Source organism: Acinonyx jubatus, chromosome B1 (genome assembly GCF_027475565.1).
Source record: "Acinonyx jubatus isolate Ajub_Pintada_27869175 chromosome B1, VMU_Ajub_asm_v1.0, whole genome shotgun sequence".
Lineage (NCBI taxonomy): Eukaryota > Metazoa > Chordata > Mammalia > Carnivora > Felidae > Acinonyx > Acinonyx jubatus.
In genome coordinates, this window is record NC_069382.1 from 149168572 (window position 1) to 149184880 (window position 16309).

Sequence of the window (16309 nt, forward strand, 5' to 3'; positions counted from 1 at the left end):
TTACACAGTTGTGAGGTATTCCTAATAGGAGACACTAAGTGTGGGATATGTGGGAACTTCCTGTACTCTCTTTATTATCTTTCTATAAATGTAAAAATATTTTAAATTAAAATAAATTAAACAAACAAAAACATTAACCTATAATGGGAACTGTAACTAGCCTGAAGGATCAGTACCTTGCTTATCATACTATTAGTTAAATGTCAGCTCCACCATTGAAGCTGTAATACAGAAACAAATGCAATGTTCTCACAGACCCAAAATGTGAAATTCAGAAGTTACATAAATTGTTTTGTTCTGTTCACAACGTGATTTCTTTAGTATTTTTGTTCTTCCTACCCTATGGCACTAATACTTTTATGATTTAACATCATTCAACAAAAATTTACAAGCAGAAATGCTCTGAGTCATCATTCTCATTTTGTGCCATGCTCACTTCATGAAAGCTCGAACAGGTAAAGAATGAGTTAATGGTATCAGAGGGAAGATGACTAACATAAATTAAACATGCCCTTGATGCTGACAAATCTGCTTACAGTTGTTATTATTATTATTATTATTATTATCATTATCATTATTGAGACAGAGAGAGAGACAGCAAGAACATGAATGGGGACTGGACAGAGGGAGAGGGAGAGAGAATCCCAAGCAGGCTCCACACGGGCTTGATTCCACCACCCTGAGATCATGACCTGAGCCAAAACCAAGAGTCCAGTGCTTAACTGACTGAGCCATCAGGCGCCAATTGCAGTTATTTTAATGTGCATAATATCTGTAAAATACTTTACAAAAGTAAAGCACTGCCATCCATAATTTGCACATCATCATCATGTCCTCAGGAGCTGTCAGTGTCCCCACTTTCATCAGCTTTACCCAAATGAGTCAGAGAGGTGTTGTCACAGAGGAAATTATTTCTGAACTTTACTCCTAAACTATTCTAACCTGAGTGTGGTCTTCTCTCCCCACTCTGACCAAGCTGTAAAGAATGCTATTTAGTCTCTGAGAAAACCCAGTCTGGAAAACAATGGTGCTTTTTAAATAGAGTCATCTTTGAAAGCTACACAATTTCTGTTTAACTCTGATGGAGGTAAATAACAAGGTATTCCACTTCAGGCTAATTATATCTATGTTAATATTTAGTTGATAACCTCACTTTGAAATGGTTTATTATTTTTTTAAAGGATTGGCTAAATTTTAAAATAAAACACAAATTCCCAAATCATAAGATCCTAGTGTATGCACTTAAGATGAGACAAACTCAGTTTTGTCTGATGATGTCATACATGATCATGTATGTATTTCCCATTCATTCAGCCATGCACCCGTTCAACAGATATTTATGAGATTTCTAGATGCCAAATAACTCTCTGGAAATTTTTTTTATAGCAGTGAGCTAAACCAAATTAATTCCAACCTTCATGGAGCATACATATTAAATTCAATTTATGAATAGAAAAGGGGCAGTATCATCAACTTGTTACTGTTTCTACTTCTGTATATTTGCTACTTTGCTATAAACACTATGATAAAGTACAGAGTCCATAGCTTACTCTTTTTTTGTTTCCTTGTCTTCTGGATGCTTCTTCCATAGTGCCAACTATGGCGTGACTTTCCCTCATTGGGAAACCAATAAGGACTTTGAACCTATGCCAAAATATGACTGTGAGAACTACCTGTCAATTACAATTTCCATAAAAGTAAACAAACTGCAATTTCAAAGGTACTTTTAGAGAATTTTGGTTTATATGCACGGTGAGCATTCTTTATTATTGCAGAAAACTCTGAGGAACTGGATATGTTTGAGAAAACAAGATAAAACTGAATATTTGAACCCTCTGAACCTGAATATCATAAAGCCCGTGCTTATAAGAATAAAAAATTACACATTCAAGTTACAAAGTCATTATCACCCTGTTATGGGTATATGAAACACTAGACAGTTAACTAAGTTTTGTTTCCTACAGGTTGTATCTGTTTCCATTTATTTTAGTATGTGTATGAAAGACATACTTCACCCTTGAGTTTCATAGTTGATTTTGTTGACACAATAAAATAATGTTAAAAGGTTTTATAGATATCACTTTGATTGTTATCAATCATTTGTTCCATACATATATATTAGACTCTCCTCTATCCCAGGCATCGTTCTAGATATAAGAATTCAACAATGAATAAAATAAACAATATCCCTGTCCTCATAAAAATGACATTCTACTTGAGGGATTGAAAAAAACAAATCTGTAATTCAGATATGTATATCAGGTAGTGCAAGTACAAGAGCTAAGGAGAAAAATAAAATCCTGAAGGAGCAGAGGGCACGGTGAGGAGAGAGGGGCAAGGGTGAGAATTGGTTACTCAAATCATAGAGTGGACAGACAAGGTCTCAGTGGGAAAACCACAGGAGACGGAGAAAGCCTTGGAGAAGTCAGGGTGAGAAGCACCTCTGATGCTGGAATACCAAGTCCTTAGGCAGAAGTGTGTCTGAGGTGCCCTAAGACCAGACAGCTGGGACAGAGCTAGCAGGAGATGAAGTAAGAAAAGATACAGGGTGCCAGAAGATGTGAATCCTTGTATGCAGTTTTGGATTTGTCTTTTACTGTTTAGTGAGTAAATTATATATATTTATATATCATATGTATGATATAAAGTATATCTAAATTCTATATATAATATGTAAATTGCATATATGTATATATAACTTAATCTCACCAGATGTTTGATGTTGTTCAGATAGGGCTGTGACTCTGGCTATACACTATTCCCTATGGCTGGCATCTTTTCTACCTTATATGTGCATTATACATATAATATACATATAATATATAATATATATTATTACTCTCCTTTTCTCTGCACACATGCACACACACGTGCACACGCACACCACTCATTAGTCCATGATAGTCTTTCCTGTGTCTTATCAAAGCTAAAAATTGCAAAGGTAATGATCACTTACATCAAGAAAGGTACTAGCCATCACATATTTGTATTGTCACACCCAGAATCTATACAAATATCCATAGATTGACAAAACGGATGTTAAATCAAGTATCCACATTATTGGAATCCAGACACATCTAAAATAGCATATATTTTTCTATATTCATTAGAAAAGCCATGTAATAGGCACTGACAGATAGCAATGAACATCGTAAGTAATTGTGACTTCTAATAAAATATTTGAGGGAGATGGAAATGAAGGAATTTTTTATGAAACTTTAACTGACAAGCAATATTATATTAGTTTCAAGTGCAAAAGATAGTCAATATTTTTATACATTATGAAATGATCACCACAATAGGTCAAGTTACCATCTGTCACTGTACAAACTCATTACAATATTATTGATTATATTGCATCCCCCTGACTTATTTATTTTATAACTGTAAGTTGATACCTTTTAGTCCCCTTCACCTATTTCACCTATTTCCCTGTCTCTCAGCTCTTTGACAACTGCTAGTTTATTCTCTGTATCATTTAGCCTGTTTCTGTTTTCTGTTTTATTTTTTTTAATTCCACATATAAGTGAAATCATATTTGTCTTTCTCTGTCAGACTTATTTCATTTAGTATACTACGCTTTAGGTCTATCCACATTGTCACAAATGACAAGCTTTCATTTTCTTATGGCTAATATTCCATGTGTGTATACACATATACACACATGCACACGCACAAACATACACATATACATATATACCAGGCATATACCATATGTATCACATAAATAAATATATATATACATACATATATATCTTTATAGTATATAACATATATATAGTATAACATATAACATATTTTATAGCTTTTCATCTAATGATGGACACTTAGGCTGCTGCTTTATCTTAGTTATTGTCAATAATGCTGCAATGAACATAAAGATCTTTTCAAAAGTGTTTTCACCCTTTTTTGGGTAAATACCCAGAAGAGGAATTGCTAGACATTATGGTAGTTCTGTTCTTTAATTTTTTGAGGAATCCCCATGTTGTTTTCTTTTTATTTCTTTTTAATTTTTTTAACGTTTATTTTTGAGACAAAGAGGCAGAGCATGAGTGGGAGAGGGGCAGAGAGAGAGGGAGACACAGAACTTGAAGGAGGCTCCAGGCTCTGTGCTTTTAGCACAGAGCCCAACGCGGGGCTGGAACTAATGAGTGGTGAGATCATGACCTGAGCCGAAGTCAGGTGCTTAACCGACTGAGCCATCCAGGTACCCCACCATATTGGTTTCATAACAGCTGTACCAGTTTATCCACCAACACTACATGAGAGTTCCCTTTTCTCATATCTTTGCCAACACTTGTTATTTCTTGTCCTTTTGATAATAGCTATTCTGACAGGTATGAAGTGGTATCTCATTGTGTTTTTGATGTGCATTTTTATGATGATTAGTGATGTTGAACATCTTCTAATGTGCTTGTTGGCTGTGTGTCTTTGGAAATGAGTTTCTTCAAGTCTTCTCTCCACTTTTGTTTTAATCGGGTTATGTTTTGCTGTTGTTGCTGTTGTTGTTGTTGTTGTTTTTGTTATTGAGTTGTATGAGTTCTTTATATATTTTGCATATAACCCCTCATCAGATATATCATTTGCAAGTAACTTCTCTTATTCAGTAGGTTGACTTTTCATTTTGTTGATAGTTGCCTTCACTGTGCAAAGGTTTTATAGTTTGATGTAGGTCCATTATTTTTAAGTTTACTTATTTATTTTGAGAGACAGGGGTGGGGAGAAGGGGCAGAGAGAGGGAGACAGAATCTCAATCATGCTCTCCACTATCAGTGCACAGGTGGATGCAGAGCTCGAACCCATTTACCATGAGACCATGACCTGACCTGAGATCAAGAGTCGGACTCTTAACTAACTGAGACACCCAGGGGCCTCAAAATCCCATTATTTTTTTTAAAGTTTGCTTTTCGGGGTGCCTGGGTGGCTCACTCAGTTTAGCATCTGACTTCAGCTCAGGTCATGATCTCACAGTTCATGAGTTTGAGCCCTGTGTCGGGCTCTGTGCTGACAGTTCAGAGCCTGGAGCCTGCTTCGGATTCTGTGTCTCCCTCTCTCCCTGCCCCTCACCTTACTTTGCTTTCTCTCTCTCTCTCTCTCTCTTTCTTTCTCAAAAATAAATAAACATTTTAAAAAATTTAAAAATTTTGCTTTTATGCTTTTGCCTGAGGAGGTAAAAATATCTTAAAAAAATCACTAAGAATAATGTCTATGTTTTTCTAGGAGTTTTATAGTTTCAAATCTTATATTCATGTCTTTAATGCATTTTTAGTTAATTTTTGTGTATGGTGCAAGATAATAGTCCAGTTTCATCCTTTCACTTGGTTTATTGAAAAGACTATCCATTCCCATTGTATGTTCTTTCTTCACGTGTCATAAATTAATTGGCCATATATGTGTATATTCACATCCGGACTTTCTGTTCTGTTCCATAGATTTATATTTCTGTTTTTGTTCCAGTATCATACCATTTTGATTACTGTATCTTTGTAGTGTAGTTTGAAATCAAGAAGTATGATACACCCGGTTTTGTTATTGCTTTGGCTATTTGGTGTGTTTTGTGATTCTGTATGCATTTTAGGATTATTTGTTATAATTCCATGAAAAATGTCATTCATGTTTTGATAGGGATTGCACTGAATCTGTAGATTGCTATAGGTAGTGTGGACATTTTAACAAAATTAATTCCTCCAGTCCATGAGTGCAGCATATCGTTCCATTTATTTGTGTTGTCCTCAGTTTCTTTCTTCAGTGTCTTATACAGACCTTTCACCTCTCTGTTTAATTTTATTCTTTGGTATTTTATCTTTTTTAATGTCATTGTAGCTATGATCTCTTAATTTCTCTTTCTGGTAGTTCATTATTAGTGTATAGAAACACAATAGATTTCTGTGTATTCATTTTATATCCTGGAACTTGACTAAATTAATTTTAGTTTTGATAGCATTTTTGGTAGAGTCTTTAGCTTTTTCTATATATAGTAAGTATCATGTCATCTGCAAATAGTGACACTTTTACTTATTTTCCAATTTGGATGTCTTTTATTTCCTTTTCTTGCCTAATTGCTGGGGTTATAACTTCTAATATTATATTTAGTAAAAGTTGTAGGAATAGTCATCATTTTCTTGCTCCTTACTTTAGAGGAAAATCTTTCAGATCAGATTTTTTTCTGCTATTGTTTTCGATAAATATTACAAGTTTAATAACATGTTTGAAGGCAACCCTCACTATATTTAAGATATGATTTTATCAAGGATTATAGGACCCATATCATTATAAAATTATAAAAGAATCTTAATGTTGTGAAAATATGGTAATATAGATAATCATGTGTACTAGCTTAATGGGATATATTATACAGAGTCAATACATTTTAGAAACATGGAAGATATATAAGGTCATCAAAAACATCTTTATTCCATAAGGAGAGTAAGATAGTTCATTTATGTTTCTAAACTTCAAAGAAAAAAATGTAGATGTAGGATTCTATGTGACTATAGTTTTAAAAAAATTCTCAAGATACTTGGTTTATATTTGTAACACACTTTACAGTCTATAAACATTTTTATTACGTAGAGAAAGTAAAATTGTTTTCAGGTTGAAAGAAAATTTAATTGTTTATTCAGTTTTTTGCTAAATTGTTAATGTATAATTATATTATATACTAAGAATGCCATTATAAATTATACCACCTTGTAATTTCAGGACTCTGTTAATCATGCAATTCTTTATTTATACTATTTTGCAGCCCCCTCTCCAGTCACCAATGTGAAAAAGGGGAAGATTGCAAAAAACAGTATCTCTTTGTCTTGGCAAGAGCCAGATCGTCCCAATGGAATCATCCTGGAGTATGAAATTAAATATTTTGAGAAGGTGAGACTAATAGAATAAAGAATGTCCTTTCTTCTTCTCCTCCTTTCCTCCTTCTCCTCTTCATTCTCTTCACCCTCCCTCTCCCCCCCTTCTTCCCCTTCCTTCTCCTTCTCCTTCTCCTTCTTCTTCTTTGTTTCACTTTAGCAACTGCAATTATCCAATTTTTAGAAATGTATGTTGCAATTTTGTGTGTAGATCAATGACATGATTATGGAGGCTAGACGTGTATAGGGAGCATTCTATTTGTATTCCATTAATGCCGAATAGTTTATGCTGCACACTACTGCCATAGAGTCTAATAAGCTTAACTAGGTTTCACAGTATTAAAAAATGAAGTCATGGGACATTTTGAGGTGTTGCACTTAAGTTCTTGACCTTCACCGGTGACTGCCATGTACGACAGGGAAAAACACATATGGTAATGGCCATTAACGCTGCATAATACCTATGCTCTTAAGGAGATATGGGTAGATAAGATATGAATATAAAATATAATTTTAAAATCCATATTAAAAATCTAATACTGTATTGTAAACTTTATTTTAAAATTTGAGGGCACAAAATCAGAATTGTATGCCTCACATTCTCTACATTTTCTCAATTTCTTTTTTCCTTAGGCCCACTCTTGCATGTTTTGAAATAATAGTTGTGAGATCTAAAGCAATAGTTATCCCTCTTCCTCTTTCCTGAATTCACAACCAAGTGAGCTATTGATAAAGAAATAGTACAGATGGAATATAAAGGTGAACTTAAATTTCTAAAGCAGAACTCTAGTATATAGCTTGGATATGTAGTCACCAGGGGTCTTCCTACACTTCCCACCCCCCATTTTACTTTGATTTTTTAATGAGTCTGGATCTGAATAGCAAACATTCCTTAAAACAACATGGCTTCTAGTAGAGGAGATATAGAAGTGTGCTCAATCCAGACTATCACTGATGGGTAGGAAACTCTGACTGAGAGTATGTATCCTATGTAGGTAGGAGTAGAAAAGATTAGAAACATATGCAGAGAAGCAGATCCCAAAAGAAAAAGAAAGGACTCAGCCACACCTGCTCAATTTGCTTTCCTTAACCTCATGGAGCCATTACTCCTTCTCTTAGAGGGATAGTGCAGAGGGTAGGAAGAAGTTAAAAACTTACTTTGCAATGCCACAGAAATTGTCCAGGCCAGGACGTCAGAAAAGAGAGAGGGAATAAGTGGTTTCCTAGTATTAATGCAAAAATATCAGAAAAAGTACTTATATTCTATTAATGAAAGTTACTTAAAAATTCAACATTTTGTGTACATGTGTAGAAGGAAGAGTATAGGTAAATACATTGAAATATGTTAAATTAATGCCTAGCATTATACAGATTTTTTTTAAAAAATTGTAATGTTTATTTATTTTGGAGAGAGAGAGCGTGAGTGGGGGAGGGGCAGAGAGAGAGGGGGACACAGAATCTGAAGCAGGCTCCAGGCTCTGAGCTGTCAGCACAGAGCCCAATGCCAGGCTGGAACCCACGAACCATGAGATCATGACCTGAACCAAAGTCAGAGGCCCAACCCACTGAGCCACCCAGGTGCCCCATAGAGATTTTTTTTAATTGCTTATTTCACTCACTGATTTAACAATTACCAAAAGATAATGACAGAGGGTAAAAACAGTAGTGGGGGACAAGGGGGCTGTCTACACATTCTTTCTAGGTTTTGAATGCCTATAAAATGTTCTTATATTGATTTTCTAAATAGGTGAATAAACTGTTAATTATTACTTTTGAAGTAGTCATCCTTCTAGGAATGACTTGCTGGTAGCATTACAAATGACTATTCGATCATTAAAGACCATAAATGAAGATACTTCTATTTCATAAAAAACATATCCTCAAATACCCATGAGACAAAATTATGTTGGGATAGGGGCACCTGGCTGGCTCAGTTGATGGAACATGTGACTTTTGATCTTGAGTTTGTGAGCTCAAGTCCCACAGTAGGTGGAGAGATTATTAAAAATAAAATTTTAAAAAATATTGTGTTGGGATCTCATTTATACTATTTGTTATAAAAAATAAGCAGGTAAATCAAGGAAAATGTGGTTACATTAATAATCCTCACTGATTCTTGATTTTCTGGGAGTAGTACTCCAAATTGCATTGTAAATTCTAGAGGTCTACAATTTAAATGCAAGCTGTATCCAAAAATAATTTGTTAAATTAAGGTTTACATTCCTTATTTACTTTTTTTTTGTAAATTTTAATATGGTATACTAACACAAAGCTGAATATGTAGACTGAATATTTTGTAAATATTTTAAGTTTCTAAATATTTATTGTAAATGAACTTTTTTTTTAAAAAGTTGAAATGCATAATGACATTTAAAAATAAATATGCCCCAGGGGTGCTGGCTGACTCAGCCAGTGGAGCATGCCATCCTTGATCTTGGGGTCATGAGTTCAAGCCCCACATTGGGCATAGAGCCTTCTTTAAAAAAAAAACTAGATAAATAAAAGGGAGTATCAAAAAAAATCAGAGAAAAATAGCAGTGCACCAAAACTCTTTATTTGAATATACATCTTAGATGAAATAAAGTTCGACAGCAAGAGGACTAAACTTTGACAGGGAGTTATTTTTCTTTATAGTTTTTCTTCCCCTGAAGCAACTAGTTGGACCAAGGTTTGATTTTCTTTATTGTTTCTAATGATATCCTATTTTACCCCCTTATGAGTAATCGTTCATTGTTTTCACTATTACTCCTCAGCATATACATAAGTCTCATATATGTAATACTCAATAAATGCAAGGATTTATCTTTTTTTTTCCCTAAGCTACTGCTTCCATTAAAAAAGAAAAGTTTCTCAACCAAGTGGTGGGGGAGTCTTTCTCTTAATATTCCTTCTAATGAATTTTATACATGTGGCATTATTTTCTTGAAAGTTCAATTTTTTTAAATATACTTATTTCATGAAAACTTAGCTCTGTGCTTAATATTTTATATTTAATGCTGTATTAATACATCCTATTATCTGCATAACTCAATGTAAGAAAAAATAATTTGGGAAAAATATTTCTGTATGTAGTTTCAGTAAATGAATAGAAAGTTACCCACTTACATCCGTTAAAAGCAGTGAAACCTTTATATAATATGTTATTTGGGGGAAGTTATTAATTTCTTTTGGTCAGTGTTTTCATTTTTACAGTGAAAATATTCCCAGAAATTTTTGCCAAGCAAAATTATTGAGCATACTAATAAAACACATGAAAGGTTTTTTTTTTTAACACTTTCAGAAGGAAAAAAAAAGGATAATGAGTTTTTATAGCATGTATTGAGGTGGGGGTGCTTATAGTTTTCCAGAGCTCATTTTGAACCTTCAGAATGACACCACCGTTTTATTGGATGGCTCTTGTCCAGACACAGGTGGCAGAGCTTTCCAGGGCTCATGCATTTGCCAGCTGGCATTTCTGCCTGCGATTGCCCTGCTCTAATAGAGGTCATTGGGCCTCTCTGCTCCTGCATGGTGATGGGCCCATTGCCATCTCTTAATTAAAGGCAGAGGCAAAGGGAAGCTGCCCCTTGGCAGGGTGTTTGCCAGCTGGCTCCTTCTGCCCAGGCCCTCCCCTCCCTGCATGTGAACAGTGTTTGCTAAGCAGCTGGGGAATGTAGCTCATTTGCTCAGCAGGAGTATGAAGGCAGCAAAAGCCATTGCCCTGACCAGGATTTGGCAGCCTGATGGTCGTGGGTGTTGAAGATGTGTATATAGAGTTTGTGATATGAAGGAAATTATAGTACAGCAATGACTAAAAGGAGTGGGACAGAAGCAAATTTTGGAAGCTACTTAGGTAATTCAAAATGTGCATTTTTGGTTTTCAATCCCTTAGATACATGCTTTGGTGAGTCCCTCTGATTATATAGCATTTGACTACCCCAGAGAGACAAAGTACAACTAGAACTCAGATAAGGAACCACTGAGATACACATAATGTTAATATATAAATCAGAATGTTGTGTCATTTTGTGCAATTGATATTAGATCACGCATTATTTCAAGGAGCAGCATGCCAGTTTCCTTGTAATGGGAATTTCCCCCCTGTTTGGCCAAAGTATCAACTTATAATAATTTTACAAAACATATCAATTCTGAATTCAGTAGTTAGGAGTTTAATTTTTTTATGTTTATTTTTGAGAGAGAGAAACAAAGACAGAGTGTGAGTGGGGGAGGGCACAGAGAGAGGGAGGCAGAATCTGAAGCAGACTCCAGGCTCTGAGCTGTCAGCACATAGCCTGACATGGGGCTCAAACTCACGAACTGCAAGATCATGTCCCGACCCAAAGTCAGACGCTTGACTGAGTGAGCCACCCAAGCATCCCTCAATAGTTAGGAATTTACAAGAAGCTTTTAATTTTTTTTTCTCTTTTTATTAAATTTGCCATCATGCTACAGACTCAAGTCAAATTTACCTAAGAAACTGTTATGTTATGGAGATTGAGCTTGGTGCTATGTATATCATCTCTATCTCCATCTCTATGTGCTCACACTGTGCTTGATAAATAATTCTTCCCATTTTAAAGAAGAAAAAATTGAAGTTGAGTTGTGTATCCATATTTACACTCTTCATTAGACAACAGCATGACTTGAATTCTAACACTGATATTCCTTGTTCATTTATAAAAAAAAAAAAACCTTCTCCATTTCTATAATAAATGTTAACTTTTTTAAAGTTTATTTATTTATTTTGAGAGAGAAAGAGAGAGAGAAAACACACACAAGCAGGGGAGGGGCAGAGAGAGGGAGAGAGAGAATCCCAAACAGGAGTCTCAGCGTCAGCACAGAGCCCAGTGCAGGTCTCAAACTCACCAACCATGAGCTCGTGACCTGAGCTAAAATCAAGAGTTGGAAACTTAACTGACTGAGCCACCCATGCACCCCAATAAATGTCAATATTTTATGTAAAAATCATAATTATAACAAATATATCAGAAACTTTGGTTTTGTCTAGACTTTTACACCAGCGTATCTTTAAACAAAATGCAAGTTAACATTTCTCACTGAAATTCTCACTAATCTTATTGAATATAATTCTTGCATATTCAGTCACAAGCTTGACCAGCCAGAGAGCATGAGTAAGTACAATAGTTTCTAGTAATAGTTTACCTCATTTAAAAGGAACACATCAAGAAATTGTGTGCTTTTTTACTGTTTTTTTCCTAGTGTAGAGAAGGGATACTAGAGTATATAGGAGAAAGTCAGTGAATGGGAATAAAGAAAATGAGTGACATTACTAGGTAAAATTTTATAGGCTTTAATGACCCTAAATTCTTTGTAAGACTCTAATAATATTTCCTATACCATAAAGATTCAGCAATTAAATTTAATCTGTGAATTGAAAAAATTTAAAAAAAAAATAATTGTTCACATAGAATGAATCAGAAAGCCTATTTGAATTAGAAATTAGAATATCCCAGGCCCCTGGGTGGCTCAGTCAGTTAAGCATCCAACTTGGGCTCAGGTCATGATCACAGGGTTCGTGGGTTCAAGCCCTACATCAGGTTCTGTGCTGACAGCTCAGTGTCTGGAGCTTGTTTCAGATTCTGTGTCTCCCTCTCTCCCTGCCCCTCCCCCACTCGCACTCTGTCTCCCTCTCTCAAAAATAAACATTAAAAAAAAATTAGAACATTTCTATTTAGATGGAAATTGGGATACATTTAACCCTAAGATAATTCTATATGTTTGACTATATTAAATGAGGAATGGTAAACCTGCTTTAAAACAAATAAATGCTAATAGGTTGTATAGTTTAGATTTTACTGGTGGTACATGTTCTGTAGAACATGACTGCCAGTGGACTTTGATGTGTCCAATTAGAAAAAATTTCAAATAATAATGGCAATGAAAACATAGCTTTATAGCTTATTAAATGTTTTCATGTGCATTACTTACTTATTCTTACAGTATCTCTATGAGAATATCCAGGCATCAGTTTCTACCCCAATCTTACAGATAAGGAAACTGAAGATAAAAGTAAACATGGACTTGTGTTATTTTAGCACGTGATTTCAGTATCCACACTAAAGTCACAACATGGCATGCTGCTATCGATTGTAAATTTCAAGGGAAGTTGAAGTTACATGCAACATGAAAGCATGGTTTGCATTTATTTTGCATTTTAATAGTGTTATTAAGATTAACTAATAACCATATTCCCTATTAGAGTTCTTGAGAAAGAATTGTTATATTCTTGTTTTCAATTCTTTTCTCATTTCAGAAAAAAATCCTTTACATCTTATTCCCATTATATTTTAAAAAATAATCAGTACATGTTTTTAATTATAAAATAAAATTCTCTGAAATATCTTGAAAATGATGGTTTATAGTCATCAATCAAGATACTGTAAATAGAGACAGTTCCCACAAACAGAGGGAAAAAAATCTCTGACCATTATCTTTCATGAATTCATTCTTTAATATCCATCAGAAATGTATTAAGTGTAGAAACACCATCAGCCAAAAACAACGTTAGCCAAGAATTCACACAGAAAAATACAAGGGAGAAGAAAGTTCAAAACAGGGACTTTGTGTGGTTAGATCTTTGTAGGTCTAAGATTTTCTATTCAGTGTGGTAATCTCAGAGATAAATTACAGACAGTTAGTCTAGACTTTGGTAGCAGTCAAAATAGGAACAGTTTCCTATTTGTTTTCATTTCTAAAATTATCTTTACAGTGATTTTGTTTTCACTGCATCTCCATTCACTACTCATCCAGCTCAAACACATAAACGTGAAAAAATAGAAAGTGTTTAAAAATTTAAAAAAAAAGTTTATTTGCAGTTTTTCTTTAGTAATCCATTTGGACTTAATGAATTGAAATTAAATTTCTCCAGTCAAGTACTCATTCCTTCTCCCGAGCCCTAATTATAATTAGAAATGAAACTCACCAAAGATATAAAGCATAAGACTTACCTGGTGATATATGAAACATTGTCACCTTACTCCATGAACAGGCAACATGTTAGATGTGCTCCAATAAAATATTTATAAGAAACATAAGCATATGAATACCAGTACTAAAATAGAGTCTGTAAAATAATTTATCTCCTGCAGGGGTGCCTGGGTGGCTCAGTGGGTTAAGTGACTGACTCTTAGTTTTGGCTCAGGTCATGATCTCATGATTTGTGAGTTTGAGCCCCACATCGGGGTTCGTGATAACAGCGTGGACCTTGCTTGGGATTCTCTTTCCCCCTCCCCTTCACGCTGTCTCTCTCAAAAAAAAAAATACATGTTAAAAAAATTTTATCTCCTGAAAATCATATTTAAAGGTTTATAAATTTATTTCTGCCAAAGACAAGTATGGTGGATGAGTGGAGAACATGTTACCCACCAATTTTGAGTTCTAGAAAACACTTTTAGATATCATATAGATAGCACACCTAGGATGTATAGTTTTTTTTTTTTTTCTAAAAGATTGTATGTGTACTAATAGCAAGTCTATTAGTTTCTGATTTATTTTCTGATTTATGATTCTAAGTTTTGTTGTCATTAGTAATTCACATGTTGACTTTTTTATTGTATGTACATGTGTAATCCAAGGACCAAGAAACCAGCTATACAATTATCAAATCTAAAGAGACAACTGTAACTGCAGAGGGCTTGAAGCCAGCTTCAGTATACGTCTTCCAAATTCGAGCACGCACAGCAGCAGGCTATGGTGTCTTCAGTCGAAGATTTGAGTTTGAAACCATCCCAGTGTGTAAGTCATTTTAATTACTGTCAACTCATGTCTCTGTAATGGTTACCAGAAAAGAGTCAGTAGATCAATATTCTCTCCGGGCATTCTGTCAGTCTCCTGGTCCTCTCTCTCCCAGGCATGACCCCTTCAGGTAGGAAGCATCTGTCATGCTATTATGGTAGGTTAGTAGGTTAACACATCGGTCCCTGCTCCTCATCACATTTAGTCTACTGGGAGATGAAACATCAGGAGATCCTTAAGAAATGTTTAAACCTTGCTTTTAAAGACTTTCCTTCCACGGCTGCCATACTTTATTGAATTATTGCCATTTATTTTTACTTGTTTTATTGAACAATGCTACCAGGCTTAGTCTTTCTATGAAAATTCTACAGGGAGCATTTGTTAGTATTAAGTTTGGCAAGAAAATAGTGCTCTCAGCAACCAATCTGATTGTTTTAAAAAATCAACATCTCTGGCAGCATCTCTGAGTGAAGGATCTAGAAATGTTTCTGGAAAACACTTCTTGCACCATTTTTTTTCAAATAAAATAGCATAAAACGTTTTTCTCTTTAATGTCAAACAATTGATTACTTGTCCTAGAGCACGCATTAAAAGTAGGATTAGAAGAAGACAATAAAAGTTTTTTTATGAAGAAAATAACACTAGGAGTAGTGTGAAATGTCAAATATGTGGGTGTATGTATTTTCATTTGGTGGGTCACAGTTAAGAATATTGGCTTTAGTGAGTCACCATTACTAAGTGAATACTATCTTATCATTCAGGTATGTTAAGACAAAATTATCTGAAAATCATTATCTTGAACATACACTTTAAAAAGACTTTTCCTTTTTTTATGACTATAATTTATTGTCAAATTGGCTTACATACAACACCCAGTGCTCATCCCAACAAGTGCCCTCCTCAATGCCCATCACCCATTTTCCCCTCTCCCCCACCCCGCATCCACCCTCAGTTTGTTCTCTGTATTTAAGAGTCTCTTGTGGTTTGCCTCCCTCCCTCTCTGTTTGTAACTATTTTTTCTCCTTCCCTTCCCCCATGGTCTTCTGTTAAGTTTCTCAAGATCCACATATGAATGAAAACATATCTGTCCTCTGACTGACTTATTTCACTCAGCATAATACCATCCAGTTCCATCCATGTTGCTGCAAATGGCATGATTCCATTCTTTTTTATTGTAAAAAGACTTTTCTAATTGGATACTTAATTCATAATAATGATGCATGATGTTATTCATTGATTAGTCTTTAAAATTTATAATATTTAATTTATATTATACATAGGTCATAAAATTTTTATGATGGGCTTTTCTTTTTCATGTATATTATCACATATGTCATTAATATAGTCCTAAAACCAAATGCAAACATAAACACAGGAATGCAAAAATCTTTATTTTAGAAAGACTATTTAAAATGAGGATTTGGGTGGAAAATCTTAAACTATTCTTTCTCAAGCTTTAGTTTCTATCTTATAACTGCATAGTATCCATTCTATTTTATTTTTGTTATGCATACAAATAAATATTTAAAATTGGCCCCATATATCATTCCTTTTCCCAACAACAATGTTAAAACACACCAGCAAATAAACCTAGCATGAATGAAACTATCCAGCCAATCAAGTTAGCTCTTTTTTCTGGTTTCTTTTAACATAAATTCTCTTGAAACTTTGAGACTATCACTGAACCTTTCTTAACTCCCACTCACCAAGATTTACCA

The 16309-nt window shown here is 34.5% G+C and overlaps 1 protein-coding gene across 11 annotated transcripts in view; it reads left to right on the forward strand.

Moving 5' to 3' along the window:
- The window catches only part of EPHA5 (EPH receptor A5), a 336378-nt gene that overhangs the window by 233903 nt on the left and 86166 nt on the right, over positions 1 to 16309 (forward strand). For 10 of the 11 annotated variants that reach the window (XM_053217288.1, XM_027057664.2, XM_027057636.2 and 7 more), the window contains 2 exons: positions 6746 to 6870; positions 14432 to 14591. In XM_053217288.1, the coding sequence (XP_053073263.1) occupies positions 6746 to 6870; positions 14432 to 14591 (285 nt within the window). Of the gene's footprint in view, positions 1 to 6745; positions 6871 to 14431; positions 14592 to 16309 lie in introns of those variants that run through there. The other variant, XR_008296293.1, reaches the window with a different exon arrangement.